Source organism: Populus nigra, chromosome 17, assembly GCF_951802175.1.
Source record: "Populus nigra chromosome 17, ddPopNigr1.1, whole genome shotgun sequence".
NCBI classification, from domain to species: Eukaryota; Viridiplantae; Streptophyta; class Magnoliopsida; order Malpighiales; family Salicaceae; genus Populus; species Populus nigra.
This window is the reverse complement of record NC_084868.1, coordinates 1090204-1108225: the sequence shown is the minus strand read 5'-3', so window position 1 is coordinate 1108225 and position 18022 is coordinate 1090204. Positions and strand designations below refer to the sequence as shown.

The following is an 18022-nucleotide window of genomic DNA, read 5'->3' as shown; positions in this document are numbered from 1 at the left end:
TGATTCTTATTTATGTTGATGATATTATCATCACAAGCAGTTCTAGTACTGCCATCCATCATGTGCTTCAAGACTTACATTCAGATTTTGCTGTGAAAGAGCTTGGTGATATTAGCTACTTTTTAGGGGTGGAGGTCTTGCGTTCAACTGATGGTATGTATCTCACTCAAAGAAAGTATGTGGTTGAACTCCTAAAACGCACTCACATGGCAGAAGCAAAACCATGTACAAGTCCTATGTCAACTACCTGTCACCTATCTGCAACCGAAGGAGCTAAGTTTTCGGATCCTTCTCTCTACAAACAGGTTGTTAGTAGCCTGCAATATTTGGCATTTACTCGACCTGATCTTTCATTCTCAATTCACAAAGTAAGCAAGTTCATGCATAACCCGTTGGAGCCACATTGGCAAGCAGTAAAAAGAATACTACGTTATCTTAAACATACCATATCAACGGGACTATTTCTTAGTCAGTCTCCTAACTCTGCAATTCAAGCTTTTTCAGATTCTGATTGGGCAGGTGATCGTGATGATCGACGGTCAATAGGTGCTTATTGTATTTTCATGGGCAACAATCTTATCTCATGGCGCTGCAAGCAACAATTTACAGTTGCTCGTAGTAGCACAGAAGCTGAATATAAGTCTCTTGCAGACACTGCCTCTGAACTCCAATGGTTGCAATTACTTTTATCTGAAATTGGCTTCAAAATTCAAAACCCTCCAGTATTATGGTGTGATAATATTGGAGCCACATACTTGACTGATAATCCTATGTTTCATGCCCGTACTAAGCACATCGAAATTGATTTTCATTATGTGCGTGATCAAGTTCAAAGAAAGCAACTTACGGTTCAGTTTATTTCTACTAAAGATCAACTTGCTGATTCACTGGCAAAACCAGTGTCTCCACGCAAGTTTCAAATTACTTTGGCCAATCTGAATGTCCGAGCTCTTCCCTTCAGATTGAGGGGGCGTGTAGAGGAAAATGTGGAACTGCTCAGCAAATCAAGTAACTGTAGCTATCAACAAGAGGAAAATCAGGAGGAAGATTAGGAACACTAACTGATCTGATCTACCTCACGTCTTCTGCTGAATTTCAAATGTTGATAAGATTTTCTGTTAAGATTATTATGCTGTATTCAAACTCTATAAAGAGTAACCTTGTATCTATAACATTCAGGTGAAAAATATATTTTCTACTTCACTGTTTTCTTCATTTTACAGTCTGCAACCTTATCTCTACAGCAGAGATGGGGACAGAAAGTGGGGAGAGAACGAGTAGAAGACTTCAAAAAAAAGAAGACAGTAAAGAGGGGGGAGAGTCATAGATTGAAAGGACGTGCATTAGTGGAAGGTGCATTAGCGAATATGGTGTGGAGGAGACATTGGGTTTTCTGGGTGGAGCATTTAATGATCCTTCTCTTCTTGCTTTTCGATTTTTTCTTTTTCTTTTATTTTTTATTTTGGAAAATGAATTGTGCTTTTCAATTTAGGTGCAGGGAAATCATACCTGCTCTTGAAATTCACTGATAAAAGATTCCATCCCGTTCATGATCTCACCATCGGTGTTGAATTCGGAGCTCGGATGGTCACCATCCATGGCGTATGTACTTTCCTCTTTTTTTCTTTTTTCATTCCCATACTCTCAGTTTTTTCATTCCATCAGAGGAAGCGTTAGAAGCCAAATATGGTTAAAACAGGGAGGGCCCTTTTGCAAAGAAATGCCTCACGGGACTTGCAATGCAGCTGGTAGCTATCATTTCTTGGTAATGTCCATGGATGCTTTTGTGCAAAACGTGGCCTTTGAAAAAACAACGGTGGACAGTCATCGTGATTAATTAAATTTACAATCAAGAATCAACTATGAAATTTAAAATATACCTGAAAAAAACTTAAAAAAGAAAATTTATTAAAATGATTGTATTTTTATATTTTTTTTTAATACCAGTATTTTAAGATTATTGAAAAAATATTTTAAAAAATAAATCTAATATTTTTTAAAAAATTAAATATATTTTGCTATATTACTTCCAAACGAGATTGTAGTAAAAATGTTTTGCAAAAGCATTGTAACCGTATTATCAAATACACTAAGATTTCAATTAGTCAATTTGCTACATTTGTTATTTTAAATTAATTAACCAAATCTAAAATGTAAAAGCTCAGTTGCCTTCTTTGAAACCTTTGATGTTGGCTTCTAAAAAAAAAAATTCATCTCCTTCCATGATTGTGTTTACAGGTCAACAAAGAAGAGAAAAAGGCGTGTAGAGAAATGAAAAAAAAAAATAGTGATGATGTATTAAAAAATTCTAATTTGCTCATTTAGGTAGATAAATCGGTTAATCACTTGATCTTGTTTCTGTATATAAAATACGTGAAGGCTTAATCACCCGATATCTTAGACGAGTTGTTGATTCTTTTTCTTGTATGAGAAGAGGGGTGAAAACCCCAGGATAATTTACCGGAGAACATGCATGTAGTGGCGTGCACCATATTAAAAAAGATTTCTAAGTATGTAGAGGGAAATCATGAAGGAAATCATACTTAAAAAGTCTTAGGTGAGAGGAATCTATTGGAGGAACCCATGTAGAAGGAGCTTATACTTGGAAAAATTTTCTACGAGGCTGAGGGAAGTGAACCCACAGAGTAGGAACTTATACTTAGAAAACTTATATGAGGCAAAAGGGGATCATGTCAAAGAGAAGCCATACGTAGAAGAAAAAAAAATTCTAAGAGGTTGAGGATTTCATATCCATGCTTAGAAAAATTTCTAAAGGGTTGAGGAGAACCCATGAAAGAAAAGCAATGTTTAGAAAAAATTCTAAGAGGGTAAGGGTTCCACACCTATACTTAGAAAAAATTCTGAAAGGTTTGGGGAACACATGGAGGAGAAGCCATGCTTAAATGAAAATTCTAAAAAGCCAAGGTTCCAAGCACAAACTTAGAAAAAATTCTAAGAGGCCGGAGAAATCTATGAAGAATGAGTCTATATTAAGAAATTAAAAGGTTGGGAATATCCCTTAGAAAGTCATTCCCTATGATAGTATGAGGTCTGAAAGCCATGTACCGATTCGAGATCCTACCGAAGAAAATGAGGCTTATGGCCTCTTAGTTAATGGCTTGAGGCTTAGAATCCTCAACTGAAAAGAGATCACACTATAGTGGGAGGCCTATAACTTTTTTGGCAAGGATGTGGCTTAGGAGCTTACCACTTAAGAGAGGGAGGCTTGTGACCTTTATGGCAATGACATGGGGCTCGGAAACCTCCCACTAAAGAGTGATTTGTATTAGAGTGGGGGGGGGTATGTGTCATCTTTATAAATGGAATGGAGGGCTGAGCCCTCCACTAAAATGTGGTTAATGGAGTGTGAAATGCTTATAACCTCACTAACATTGTAATAGCAGCTTGAGAGCTCCTTATTAGAGAATTATTATTTTTAGAGAGTGGCCTCCCTGACGATGGTATGGGGCATGAAATCTCACCCCCCACTAGAAAGTGATCGTACCTGATAGTGGAAGATCTAAGATTATCCCTGGAAATTGTATGAGGCTTGGAAGTCTCACTAAAGAGTTATATTAGTTTTAACTACACTGGAGAGGTGGGAGGTCTGAGATTAATCCCTAGAGATTTCATGAGGCTCGAGATCCCTACTAGAGAGTCGTACCAGTCCAAGATTACACTAGAGAGGTGGGAGATCCAAGATAAATCTCTTGTGAGGCTTAGGAGTCCCACTAGAGATTCATGTCAGTTTGAGTCTATGGGTGTTAGGAGCGACCAATGGTGATGGTGCTGAGCTCAAGTGTGCTACTATAAGTGTCAAGACTTTTTGAGGTGGCAAGGTCTGATTTTGCTCCTGGGTTGCAAACATGACTTAAGTAAGGACTTTTACCTGGTTGATGAGTTACTGGAAGGTTCGGTTGGGCAATAGTGCCTGTAGTAACGGGTAGATCACATCCTGTCAAAAACAAGATTTGAAAAAAAACTCTAACGGCTTTTTGATTAGTTTTTCAAAGAAAGTGTCAATGATAATGTCCTAATAAATCCTTTTTAAACTAGTTTAATAAGAATTCTAAACATAAATCCTTTTAGACTTGAAAACATTTTCCAAACTCAATTAGGAATCCTTCTTTTATCTCCACAATCTCCCTTTTAAACTCATGTTCTTAAACACTTAGCTTAAAAAATAAGGGATTCTCTTTTAAATAAGATATTCTTAAGTGCAAACATCAAGTAAATGTTTGTGCTTCACAAACAACTCTAATTTGAGAGCCTTAATGAATTTATCAATAACATGTTGTTTACTTTTACTATGGATGATCTCAATCATTCTTTTCTTGTCAAATCACTTAAAAAAGTTAAACTTAGAAAGAATAAGAGGCTTTGGTGATTTCTTTATATTCATTATTCTTTTTCTTATTTAATTTCTTGAATATTTATTCTTTATCGATTTGATTATCTATCTTCTTTTGATATCAATCTCAATGTCGTTCAAGAATAGAAAGATAAAGAGATGGAACAACCTTCTTTCGATATCAATCTCATTGTTATTCTTGTTGGTTTCACTTTCAAAGCCTATGCCGCCTCCCCCCAAAAACCATGTCCGTGGTCAGGTCAACATGGAAAAGGGATAGCTTAATAATTAATTAACACCATATTTTATTGAAACGGGAAGCTGTCCACTGCAACTGGAAATTGTGTTGCCATTGTTGACTTGTTTAGCAAATCCTGCGAAAGTAATCTTGTGACTCTCCCAGTGAATTTAACTTATAAAAGTTGATAAAGGTAGTTAAAAGCATAAATTAACCCGTACCAATAATTGAAGGTGACAAGTGGATATATATGGTTATATTTTATATTCATAGCTCACATTATGAAATGCAAAAGATGCTCCAAGTTGCATTATTTAAGAATAAAATTGTGTTGCCATTGTTGACTTGTTTCTTGAAATGATGTCCAGTTGACTGTTTTTTTTTATTTAAAGACACGACATGCCATCAAGACCTGCATAATATAGAAATTTAGCTATTTTTCTTTCGGTTTATTTCTTCGAGCAATATTTTGTTTCTGTGATTATGGCTACTGGGCAAGCACCACGCAACCCCATTCCAGCTATGAGAACATACCCGCCGGTGGAGCATCCAGTGGTGGTAATAGGGCCACAGTACCTGGCACAGTACGCTGTTGACCTCGCCGTCAACAGAGATTTTAAGGTGTCTGACATTAATGGCACCCTCATCTTCGAGGTCAAGAGTAAACTATTAAGCCCACGTCGTCGTTTTCTGAAAGATGCAGCCGGAAACACCCTTGTCAATCTCAGGCATAAGGTATGTTTAATTGCTCTCAGTCTTTTGTTCTCTTCTTTTTCAATCTAACCATCACAACAACGATGAGAGTCAATCCGATAACAATTTCTTACCGCGTGTTTAATTTATCATTTGCTCCAGATAAACACCATGCATGGGAGGTGGGAGGCTTTTAGAGGAGAAAGCGAGGAGCAGAGTGATTTGATTTTCACAGCCAAGAAATCAAAGATGTTCCAATTCAAGACTGAGTTAGACGTATTCTTGGGTAATAACAAAGGAGAGGTCCCTGATTTCAAGGTCAAAGAAGGCAACAGCGAGAGTTCCTGCTCTATACTTGTTGGAGATTCCAATACCATGCTTGCACAGGTAACATTAACAAAACTTATTTCTGAAATATATCAATATTGAATAAATTTAACCAACATCATCCTCTCATATAGAACTATATGTCTGTGGCTGAGGCTGTCGTAGAAATACCCCACATTTCATTACATCATTTACATTAAAATCAATTATTGTTTTAATCAAGAAAGTTGTCTTCATAATATCTCATGCCAGTATTTTTCTTATTATGTGAACGCAGGTGCATGGAAGACACACTCTCGCGATTATGCCTAATGTTGATTATGCCTTCATAGTGGCTCTTGTGGTGGTGATTCTCAACGGGAACAATGCGGATGATCATACGGACGCGGCCAACACTGGCCTTAAGGTTGTTAACGCTTTTATCGAAGGAATTGGTTCGTCGGCGTAAAAAACACACTCCATAGGTAAAAGTCACCAACAGAAACTGTTTGTCGGCATTTAGATAGTTGGTAATTTCCTTTTTTATCGCTAATTCTGTCTGTAAAAAAAATAAACACTAACAGTTATTTGGACAGAAAAAGCGCGTTAAAATTTTTTTTATTAGAAATATACAGACGGAATAATTCAGTCTCTATTTCCAACGGTAACTCACAAACAGAAAAGTTTTGTCAGTGAATATGGCATAGACAGTAAATATTTTACAACTTTATAAAATAACGATGGTCTTTGATCGTTGGTGTAGATGTCAATGATAGTGGCATAGATAGTAAATATTTTTCAACTCTCTATAAAATACCAATTATGTAAATAAAATTGTATAAATTATATAGCAATTAACTCTATGTAAAATACCATTTATGCAAATAAAATTGTATGAAACATTAAAAATATAAAAATAAAGTTAAATAATATTAATCCAAATATTCATTACAAATTTAAAGTGTTTTCAAAAAATAGTTAAACTAGAACAATGGCACAGCTAGAGGAGGAGGAGGAGGAGGAAAATGCTGGTTGTTTCCAGGATCAAATGGTCAAAAAAGGGGCGCACATGTATCATGGATACCCATTTGCGATCTAATGTCCATGATCATTTAGCGGAGTTGTTCATAATCCGTCGAGAGTCACTCGTATTGTTATTTCAACGCCATGAACTCCTCAGACTGGGTGCTTGATACTAATTGAAAACTCCCAATGGTTGAGACACTATGGGCGCCCGCAAGTTCTCGGCCGTAGTGTTGGAGAGCTCGTACACCCGATTTTTATCGGGTCCACTAGACTTTCCTACCTCCATCCACAAATCTGGATTGAAATTTGGATGGGTCAAAGAATCATCCCCCTATCTCTCCCTCAACCGGCTATTGTAGGTCTCCTGAAAATTAAAAAAGAAATCATCTTATTCAATTCAAGAAAATAATAACTTACAAAATAAAATGGTTGAACGAACATACCATGAAGTGTTGAGCGCAGTTGTCCTCAAACTATTGCATCCCCTTTTGGCGGTCTTCCTTTCACACGTGCGTCTCTACAAACAACTCCATTGGGCTTGACTCACATCCAAGAGACATAAATGGAGTTTTTAAAAAATAATTTCTTATTTTTATATATATCTAATAAGTGAAGTCTTGAGCAATTTTTATTTTATTCTAAATTAAACAAGAGAAATCTTTATTTTATAAAATATAATTAATAAATATACTTTATTTATTTTTTAAAAAAATTATTAAATAAAAGCATTAAATCATTGTCCGTGATATTCATATGCTTTGGCTAGCTCTGCAACGGTGTCATGTTAAAAACAAACAAACAAACTTATAAATTTAGGGCTATTTTCAATGATACATAATATCAGCTTTTTTTTAACCAGCAAAAGAATCGAAGGTTTTTTATATATATTATGATTTTCAAAGTTATTAAACCTATTCTAGGACATAACTTTGGATATAAATAGTATAAATTAAACTGAAGTAATTAAAATAATATTATTTAAAAAAATAAAAATAAAGTTTTAATTGAGACAATAAAATTCTTAAATATGACTTAATCACTTTCCAATTTTTTTTTAAAGTCCAAAAGTTTTAATTATAAACGCACCAACAATTATTATACTGAAAATCAAGATGATATATAATATTTTCTCAATCACGTAATACTTTTTTTTTAATTTATTATTTTTATTTTTAACATTATAGTATCAAAATAACTTTAAAAGTATACTTGAGGATATATCAGAATAATTTTTTTTATTTTTAATATCAACACATTAAAATAATTGAAAAACACTAAAAAATTACAAATTTTATATTTTTTCAAGTAAAAAATACTTTTAAAATGCATCAAAAAATAAAAGTTAACGCACTATTAAACCATCACTTAATTAGAAACCATTCTATCATCATTAAGTTTATTTGGAAGTTTGATGAATATTGTTTTTCAAAGTATTCTTTACTAAAAAATATATTAAAATAATATATTTTTATTTTTTAAAATTTATTTTCGATATTAATGCATTAAAATAATAAAAAACAAAAAAATCAAAATTTTTCAAAAGCACGGTTTGAGCGCACTCTCAAACACCTTCTTGGACCTCGTTTGGGACTGCATTTGCATTAGAGTTCCAACAAAATTTAAATTTTTTTTGCTTAAAATTAATATTTTTATATTTTTTAATCATTTTGATATATTGATATTCATAATTTTTTTAAATAAAAAAATTATTTTAATTTTTTTAAGCAAAAATATATTTAAAAAAATAATAGTTACAACACTTAGAAACACCCCTTAACCATATATATATATATATAAAAGAAAGAAAGAAAGAAAGAAAACGAAATTTCTGGGAAGAGAAGGGCTTGAAAAAAGGGGAAAGAGAAAAATCAGCGAGTCAAAATAAAACAAAATGCAAAGAAAAGTCAAGGAGAGGTGAGGTGAGAGATCATCGAGATCGATGCGGATCGTAGTGGCGAAGATTAAATACAACTCTTGGAGTGGTTCTTGATTACATCAATTAACAGTCCCTCAGCTTGTAAATGTTTTTCACTTTAACCTTTAACTTTTTTAATTGGCATTATAATCTCACTAACAAATTTAGTTTTTAACCCTTGAATCCAACGGATCTTCCTGAAGTATTACATGCTAATAGAGAATTGGAATTAAAGGACTAAATTAAAAATAAATAAATTTTTATAAAAGAATAAGAACAATAATTAAAAATCAAAAAAATATGAATTAAAATTGAAACACAAAAAAAAACTAACTTTACTTTTTAGTAATGTCCATGAGTGACAAATTGTTCATCTTCATTGTCATGTGCCACATCGAGAGGGAAAATATGTGGCATCGCTTATGAAAAGATAGGTATATCTAGTGAGAGGTGTCGCATGCACCGCACAAAAAGCGCGGACGCCTCTCATGTATTGGCACGGTGTGAACATTTGATAGCATCTTTTTTAATTAAAAAAACCATTAATTCAACATTAAAAAACTAAAATGCCCTCTAATAATATGGAATTAAATATATATATATATATATATATATATATATATATATATGAAAGGATGAAATTGTATCTGCACACATGCCTTATTTGTTTATGATTTAAAAGGCAAAACTATCTTTTTAATATGTTCTAAAAAAACAAATAAAAATACTTTTGGTCAGCGGTTCTAATTTTTTTTTACTTGAAAGGTAAATTAATCATTTTATTGTTCTCAAAAAATAAAAAAACATATGCACATACCCTTAACAATCCTTTAATAACTAGTGAACCGATGGAAATGACTGTGTTATCCTCCAACATCAAGGCGCCTCATTTTTCTTTAAAGAGCAAAATCATAATGTTACTATAGCAATGAATAGTTTTTTTGTGTTTGAGGCAAAGTCGAGGGAAACCGGGCTAAAAAAAGCAGCTGCTTGAGGCACGTTTTCAATGTTAGTTATTTTGAAAGTAAATAGGTCAGCTGCCTTGTTTGAAACTAGAGACATTGGCTGCTAAATAGAAAAAACCATGTCCGTGGTCAGGTCAACATGGAAAAGGGATAGCTTAATAATTAATTAACACCATATTTTATTGAAACGGGGAGCTGTCCACTGCAACTGGAAATTGTGTTGCCATTGTTGACTTGTTTAGCAAATCCTGCGAAAGTAATCTTGTGACTCTCCCAGTGAATTTAACTTATAAAAGTTGATAAAGGTAGTTAAAAGCATAAATTAACCCGTACCAATAATTGAAGGTGACAAGTGGATATATATGGTTATATTTTATATTCATAGCTCACATTATGAAATGCAAAAGATGCTCCAAGTTGCATTATTTAAGAATAAAATTGTGTTGCCATTGTTGACTTGTTTCTTGAAATGATGTCCAGTTGACTGTTTTTTTTTATTTAAAGACACGACATGCCATCAAGACCTGCATAATATAGAAATTTAGCTATTTTTCTTTCGGTTTATTTCTTCGAGCAATATTTTGTTTCTGTGATTATGGCTACTGGGCAAGCACCACGCAACCCCATTCCAGCTATGAGAACATACCCGCCGGTGGAGCATCCAGTGGTGGTAATAGGGCCACAGTACCTGGCACAGTACCCTGTTGAGCTCGCCGTCAACGATTTTAAGGTGTCTGACATTAAGGGCACCCTCATCTTCAAGGTCACGTTTAAACTATCAAGCATTAATCGTCTTTTTCTGAAAGATGCAGCCGGAAACACCCTTGTCAATCTCAGGAAGAAGGTATGATTAATTTCTCTGTCATTTGTTCTCTTCTTTTTCAATCTAACCATCACAACAACGATAAGAGTCAATCCGATATCAATTTCTTACCGCGTGTTTAATTTATCATTTTCTCCAGACAATGACCATGCATGGGAGGTGGGAGGCTTTTACCGGAGAAAGCAAGGAGGAGAATGATTTGCTTTTCACAGCCAAGGAATCCAAGACTGGGGTAGACGTATTCTTGGGTAATAACAAAGGAGAGGTCCCTGATTTCAAGGTCAAAGAAGGCTACAGCAAGAGTTCCCGCTCTATACTTCTTCGAGATTCCAATACCATGATTGCACAGGTAACATTAACAAAACTTATTTCTGAAATATGTCGATATTGAATAAATTTAACCAACATCATCTTCTCATGAAGAACTATATGTCTGTGGCTGAGGCTGTCGTAGAAATACCCCAGATTTCATTACATCATTTACATTAAAACCGATTATTGTTTTAATCAAGAAAGTTGTCTTCATAATTAATATCTCATGCCAGTATTTTTCTTATTATGTGAACGCAGGTGCATGGACGAGACACTCTCGCCATTATGCCTAATGTTGATTATGCCTTCATAGTGGCTCTTCTGGTGGTGATTCTGAAGGGGATCAATCCGGATGATCATAGGGAAGGCGCGGCCCTTAAAGGCATTAACGGTGTTATCGCGTAAAAATCAAACTCCATCGGCAAAAGCCACAGACAAAAACTATTTGTCAGCATTTAGATCGTCGGTAATTTTATTTTATTTTTCACTAATTCTGTCTCTAATTCTATTGTAAAAAAAATAATAAACACCGAAAATAATATAAACAAAAGAAGTGTGTTAAAAAAGTTTCTACTAGAAATATACAAATATACAGACAGAATAATTCAATTTGTACTTTTAATGGTAACTTTTAGATAGAAAAATTTTATCGATGAATATAGCATAGGCAATAAATATTTTGCAATTCTTTGTAAAATATCGATCGTCTTTGATTGTTGATATAGATGTCGATGATAATGGCATATACAATAAATATTTTTCAATCCAATATAAAATATCAATTATACAAATAAAATTATATAGCAATTAACTCTCTATAAAATACCATAAATTATATAGCAAAGAAAAATAGAGACTCGTTGACATATATTAATCACCGGCTTTAAAGTTAAATAGAATGAAACAACAGTCCCTCAGCTTGTAAGTGTTTTTCACTTTAACCTTTAACTTTTTTAATTAGCATTATAATCTAACTAATAAATTTAGTTTTTAACCCTTGAATCCAACGGATCTTCCTGAAGTATTACATGATAATAGATAAGAGAATTGTAATAAAAGGATTAAATTAAAAACAAATAAAATTTTTATAAAAAATCAAGAATAAAGATTAAAAATTAAAAAAATATGAACTAAAATTAAAATATAAAAAATAACTAATCTTTACTTTTTAGTGACTACCATGAGTGACAAATTGTTTGTCTTTGCTGTCACGTGCCATATTAGAGGTTATGGAGTTAAGGTGCATTCCAAGTATTAAAGGAATCGATGGTGATAAATTCTCATGAATTGTATTCCATTATCATTAGAAATACATGATGCCTAGAGCCATGTATAACATCAAAACAAGTGAAAGGTGGTTAGATATCACTCAATTAATCTGATAAATCTAAATATAATCTGATAAAAATCTAATTTGATTGAAAAAATACTTTTTCAAGACAACATTGATTTAATTTTATTTTTAAAAAAAATATTAAGTTGATAATGTTTTGGATTGATTCGAGTTACTTGGGTTAAACAATAAAATTCATAATCAGGGTTTTAAATTTTTAAAAATCTTCACCTCATGTGTTTATATATAGGCTGTTTTTTATTGTAGTGTTTAATTTGATCTTTAAAGTTTCAATATTTCCCTAACAACAAATTAAATTGCATTCTTTTTACTGAATCAAGCACCAACTTTTGGAAGCGCTCCAAACAAATTTAAACAAATAAATTTTACTAAAGTTATAAAGCTAAGTTTATATAATGATCATCTATCTCAAGTTATGTGTTATTTGTTTTTGGGTTTGATCAGAATTCGAAACACATTAAATAAATGATTATAAAACTTAACACACGTTATATATTTTACGCTTTATGTCATCCACAAAGCATACATTTTACATTAGGAAAAAGCAATAAAGAATGCATTGTATTTATTCTTACAATAAAAAAGCAATACAACTTGAAAACGTCTCGTGAAATAAAACAAAAGCTGTATTTAATCTTCGCCACTACGGTCCGCATTGATCTCATCGAGAATCACCACAAGAGCTACTATGAAGGCATAATCAACATTAGGATAAACAGTCACTCCAAAACTATCTGTATCCAAGATCATTGTCGTGAGAGAGTGTAATCTATGCATCTGCATTTATTCAAGATTAAAAAATATTAGTATGAACACCTGCAAAGATAGGACTCTAAAATGAATGAGAGCTTCGAACTTACTTGTGCAAGCATGGCATTGGAATCTCCAAGAAGTATAGAGCAGGAACTCTCGCCGTACCCTCCTTTGACCTTGAAATCAGGGACCTCTCCTTTGTTGTTAGCCAAGAATACGTCTAACTCAGTTTTGAATTGGAACAGCTTTGATTTCTTGGCTGTGAAAAGCAAATCTTTCTCCTCCTTGCTTTCTCCTCTAAAAGCTTCCCACCTCCGATGCATGGTCCTTATCTGGAGAAAATGGTAAACACGCCGTAAGCCATCTCATTGATATATGGACAGTAATGATAATAGACTTCTTTGACTGTATTCAACTTTCATCATTGTTATTTTATGCGTGGTCCTTGCCTGTTAAATTACATTTAAAAAATAATAATAATCCTCGATGTTTATATTAAATGAATCATACCTACTCTCGTGTAAAAGGCAACCAAATTTAGAATTTATCATTGTTGTGATGGTTAGATTGAAAAAGAAGAAAGCAAATGACAAAGAGCAATTAAACATACCTTCTGCCTGAGATTGACAAGGGTGTTACCGGCTGCATCTTTCAGAAAACGACGATCATGCAGGGTTAAGAGTTTACTCTTGACCTGGAAGATGAGGGTGCCATTAATGTCAGACACCTTAAAATCATTCTCTCCAAGAGTCCATAGCTTTGTAGAGACGGCGAGTTCAACAGGGTACTGTGCCAGGTACTGTGGTTTCAAACAAGGCAACCGACCTATTTACTTTCAAAATAATTAACATTAAAAACGTGCCTCAAACACAAAAAACTATTCATTGCTATAGTAACATTATGATTTTGCTCTTTAAAGAAAAATGAGGTGAGTTGATGTTGGGGGTAATACAGTTCTTTCCATCGGTTCACTAGCTATTAAAGAATTGTCAGGGGTACAAGTGTCTTTTTACTTTTTTAAAAACAATAAAATAATTAATTTACCTTCCAAGTAAAAAAAATTATAACTGTTGATCAAAATATTTTTTTTTGTTTTTTTAAGACATATTAAAAAGATAAAGATAGTTTTACCCTTTAAATCATAAACAAATAAGGTTGGTGTGCAGAGACAATTTCATCATTTTACATAATTTTTTTTTAATTCTAGATTAATAGAGGGCATTTTAGTTTTTTAATATTAAATTAATAATTTTTTAATTAAAAAAGATGCTAGCACATGCTCACATCATGCCAATACATGAGAGGCGCCCGCGCTCTTTATATGGTGCATGCGATGTTTTTTATTGGCCACACTTACCTTTTCATATGCAATGCCACCAAAACTACACAAATTCAAAATAACAAAAATATTGTAAATTCATTTGTTCAAACTCAACAGAATCATAACATGACAACAAGATCCATGAACTAAATAATTAAATCCAAACAACTTCATACAGTGACTAAATATCTTGTTCCACAAACCTATGAACCAGCATGCATGCGCCAAGCTATATCTCAATCTCAGCAGCGCAATGCTATGTCAAACGAGCTCTCTACCATCTTGAAGCATAGAACTTGGGACTTGCTTCCACGACCTTCCAATTGTACCCATGTAGGTTGTAGATGGGTGTTTAAAGTCTAATGGTTATACGGATTGATTGAAATATTTTCTTGTTGCAAAGGGGTATAATCAACGTCCCGGATGACTTGACGACAAAGAAACATTCAATCCAATAGTTAAACTTGCCACCATTAGATCAGTTTTAATTGTTATTGTCATGAATGGGTAAGAGTTGAGGCAAATAAATGTTAACAATGCTTTTCTACATAGGAATTTAACTAAACTATTTATATGATGTAACATCTTTGTTTTAAAGACATGTTTAAGCCTAATAATATATGTATATTAAGAAAAGCCATTTATGGACTTAAACAAGCACCCTCGAGGTATGACATACAACTCTAAAAAATGCTCTCCTTAAATTGTTGTTCTTATTTGATAAGTAGAACTCCTATTTATAAGGTTTGTACAGTATGTTGTTTATTATAAATTCAAATACATGAGGATAGAAGATTTTACAAAAGATAAGATGAGGGGAAATCTATATTGTTACAAATTCTTGATTTTCTTTTTTTAGTATATTTGATTTTGAAACACCATCAATATTTTATTACTGTAGCAATACTGAAGTTGTGCATCTTAATTTGTCTTTTATAGAATTTATGCTTGATGGTAATCAATTTTCGTGCCACACATGCTGGTTATTAATATATCGTTGAAAGGTGATTTGGGCTTCTTCGCTTAAAAATCCTAAGAATACACATTAAGAATATTTGAGGAGATTTGTATATTGTTGTGATTGTTGAAATAAATTGGAGCCATTGTATTGTTATATATAAGGTGTCGTGGGCCGACGTGGAATTGCACACCTTTTTGCCTCCTAAGATGTGTTAGGAAAAGAAATGGTTTTAGATTTAATCATAAAATTCTAATTGAGGTTCAGAACTCGCCATCTACTATTATAGTTATTAGAAAACTTATGCTCTGTAAGAGTTTGGGTAACTGACTGTTTATGCAAGGAAAAGATGCATCATTCTCAATGCACTCTACTTAAAGTAAGATGCATTGTTATTTTATTGTTACTCTAAGTCATGTTTATGTCCATTGGTCTTATCTAATATTCAAGACAGATATCTATTTATGAGGAGGTTTCTACCTTATCATGTTAAATCCTAATCATTCTAAAGTCTAGATTTTAGCATTGCATTTATTTTGCACTTTGTATCTTTAATACCTGAAGGTGTACTCTATTGTTATCTTCAATCCAATAGTTAAACTTGCCACCATTAGATCAGTTTTAATTGTTATTATCATGAATGGGTAAGAGTTGAGGCAAATAAATGTTAACAATGCTTTTCTACATAGGAATTTAACTAAACTATTTATATGATGTAACATCTTTGTTTTAAAGACATGTTTAAGCCTAATAATATATATATATATATATATATATATATATATATATATATATATATATTAAGAAAAGACATTTATGAACTTAAACAAGCACCCCCGAGATATGACATACAACTCTAAAAAATGCTCTCCTTAAATTGTTGTTCTTATTTGATAAGTAGAACTCTTATTTATAAGGTTTGTACACTATGTTGTTTATTATAAATATAAATTCAAATACATGAGGATAGAAGATTTACAAAAGATAAGATAAGGGGAAATCTATATTGTTACAAATTCTTGATTTTCTTTTTATGATTAATCACTATCTAAATACCAAATAACCTTATTTGTTTTAGTATATTAGATTTTGAAACATCATCATTATTTTATTATGGTAGCAATGCATCTTAATTTGTCTTTTATAGAATTTATGCTTGATGTAATCAATTTTTGTGCCACACATGCTGGCTATTAATATCTCGTTGAAAGGTGATTTGGGCTTCTTCGCAGAAAAATCCTAAGAATGCACTCATATTAAGAATATTTGAGGAGATTTGTATACTGTTGTGATTGTTGAAATAAATTGGAGCCATTGTTATATACAAGGTGTCACGGGGTGACGTCGAATTGCACACCTTTTTGCCTCCTGAGAGGTGTTAGGAAAAGAAAGGGTTTTAGATTTAATCATAAAATTATGATTGAGGTTTAGGAATCGCCACCTACTATTATAATTATTAGGAAACCTATGATCTGCAAGAGTTCAGGTAACTGACTGCTTATACAAGGAAAAGATGCATTATTCTCAATGCATCCTATTTAAGGTAAGATACATTGTTATTTTATTGTTATTCTAAGTCATGTTTATATCCATTGGTCTTATCTAAGATTCAAGACAGATATCTATTTATGAGGAGGTTTCTACCTTATCATGTTAAATCCTAATTATTCTAAAGTTTAGATTTTAGCATTGCATTTATTTTGTACTTTGTATCTTTAATACCTGAGAGTGTACTCTATTATGTAGTTTTACATCCCTGAATGTTAAAATCTACAGCTAAACCTTAACACTCTAAATGTAAAATGAACAAAATGATTGGTGAAAGATTTTTTATATTTTGGTTAAAACCTAAGGGATAATCATAAACTATTTATGATATCTATTTTTGCATTTCAAAACATGAGAAAGATTTGTTTTTGTTTTTTTTTGTAAAAAGAATGTTTAGAAAACTAGTTAAGATAATCATAAACTGTTTTTTGTTTTCTACCTTATCATGGTGAATGTTTTTTTGCATTTATATTTTAATATTATTTATTATTATATTATTATTATTATTTTGGGATGGGCTAGATTGGGTCCAACCCAAGCCCACTAAAATGGCTATCAATGGGGGGTTTTGAAGTGAGAAAGAAAGAACAATTTTGATTGGTAGGAGGGAGATGGTTTGTCATAACCCAATTTTTGACCCTTTTATTTTAATTATCATTAATATTTTATTTCCTGAAAAATAATAATAAAAAATGAAAAAAAAATGATGATGAAAAAATGAAAAAATAAAAAAATAAATGAAGAATGAATTAAAATTTGGGTTAAGGGCAACATTATCGGAAGTTTTGGGATTTAATTAAATTTTGAATTAAGTTTTATTAACCAAATTAAAAGCTTAATTAAAAATTGATAAGTTTTGGACTTAAATGAACTTGGAATTAGTTTAATTTATGAAATCAGGAGCTTAATTGAAAAAATTCTAAAGTTTGGGTCTGATTCGGGTTAAAACTGCAAGAAATTGAAGTATATGGACCATTCTGTAAATGGTGCTAAACTTCAGGGGTCCAATTACAGTTTATCCAGGGAACTTGATTACAAAACTTTCAGAACGTTAAGGACCAAGACGCAAATGGCCATCAACACTGTTCATCTTCTTCACCCGACCGAAAAAAAAAAACGGATGCCCAACGATGCATCGCCATTAATCCTGCAATAACAGTCACTTTATTACCGGGGTAACAGTGGCATTCTCTTGCTATAAATCCAGAGAAAAAAAAAAGCAGAAACGAGGGAAGGAGAAAACAGAGAGGCAGAGCGAGCAGTACAAGAAAGCTTAAACAGGGGGGGAAACTGGGGGAAGGAGAAACGTAAAGAAAAACAGAAACACCAAGAACGAGAGACAAGAACGAACAGAAAAACCCAGGAAAAACAGAGACGAGCAAACAGAGAAAAAACCAGGGAGGAACGAACCGAGAAAAACACAGGGAGACAGAGGAAGAAAATAAAGAAGAGAGGGAAA

At 32.6% G+C, this 18022-nt stretch overlaps 3 protein-coding genes across 3 annotated transcripts; 2 read left to right on the top strand and 1 right to left on the bottom strand.

Moving 5' to 3' along the window:
* Positions 1–4997: 4997 nt before the first annotated feature.
* On the top strand, positions 4998–6313 carry LOC133677667 (protein LURP-one-related 15-like). Its single transcript, XM_062099784.1, has 3 exons — positions 4998–5324; positions 5445–5669; positions 5887–6313. Exons 1-3 carry the CDS (start codon positions 5073–5075, stop codon positions 6055–6057), a joined length of 648 nt encoding a protein of 215 aa, XP_061955768.1. The 5' UTR covers positions 4998–5072; the 3' UTR covers positions 6058–6313.
* A 3702-nt stretch (positions 6314–10015) lies between these two features.
* On the top strand, positions 10016–11244 carry LOC133677676 (protein LURP-one-related 15-like). The gene is made up of 3 exons (XM_062099799.1): positions 10016–10338; positions 10457–10666; positions 10888–11244. The coding sequence occupies exons 1-3, from the start codon at positions 10090–10092 to the stop codon at positions 11032–11034; spliced, it is 606 nt and encodes a 201-aa protein (XP_061955783.1). The 5' UTR covers positions 10016–10089; the 3' UTR covers positions 11035–11244.
* Positions 11245–12471: 1227 nt separating this feature from the next.
* Positions 12472–14390, bottom strand: LOC133677498 (protein LURP-one-related 15-like). The gene is made up of 5 exons (XM_062099583.1): positions 14374–14390; positions 14094–14118; positions 13347–13535; positions 12844–13068; positions 12472–12760 (listed from the first exon to the last, which is right to left on the bottom strand). The coding sequence occupies exons 1-5, from the start codon at positions 14388–14390 to the stop codon at positions 12614–12616; spliced, it is 603 nt and encodes a 200-aa protein (XP_061955567.1). The 3' UTR covers positions 12472–12613.
* Positions 14391–18022: the final 3632 nt, after the last annotated feature.

Excerpts from the sequence above, each read along its gene's own strand:
- LOC133677667 (XM_062099784.1), top strand. The coding sequence starts at position 5,073 with ATGGCTACTGGGCAAGCACCACGCAACCCCATTCCAGCTATGAGAACA. Across the intron at positions 5,325-5,444 it reads TTGTCAATCTCAGGCATAAG|ATAAACACCATGCATGGGAG; the intron begins GTATGTTTAATT and ends CATTTGCTCCAG. Across the intron at positions 5,670-5,886 it reads CCAATACCATGCTTGCACAG|GTGCATGGAAGACACACTCT; the intron begins GTAACATTAACA and ends ATGTGAACGCAG.
- LOC133677676 (XM_062099799.1), top strand. The coding sequence starts at position 10,090 with ATGGCTACTGGGCAAGCACCACGCAACCCCATTCCAGCTATGAGAACA. Across the intron at positions 10,339-10,456 it reads TTGTCAATCTCAGGAAGAAG|ACAATGACCATGCATGGGAG; the intron begins GTATGATTAATT and ends CATTTTCTCCAG. Across the intron at positions 10,667-10,887 it reads CCAATACCATGATTGCACAG|GTGCATGGACGAGACACTCT; the intron begins GTAACATTAACA and ends ATGTGAACGCAG.
- LOC133677498 (XM_062099583.1), bottom strand. Across the intron at positions 13,069-13,346 it reads TTGTCAATCTCAGGCAGAAG|ATAAGGACCATGCATCGGAG; the intron begins GTATGTTTAATT and ends CATTTTCTCCAG. Across the intron at positions 12,761-12,843 it reads CCAATGCCATGCTTGCACAA|ATGCATAGATTACACTCTCT; the intron begins GTAAGTTCGAAG and ends GAATAAATGCAG.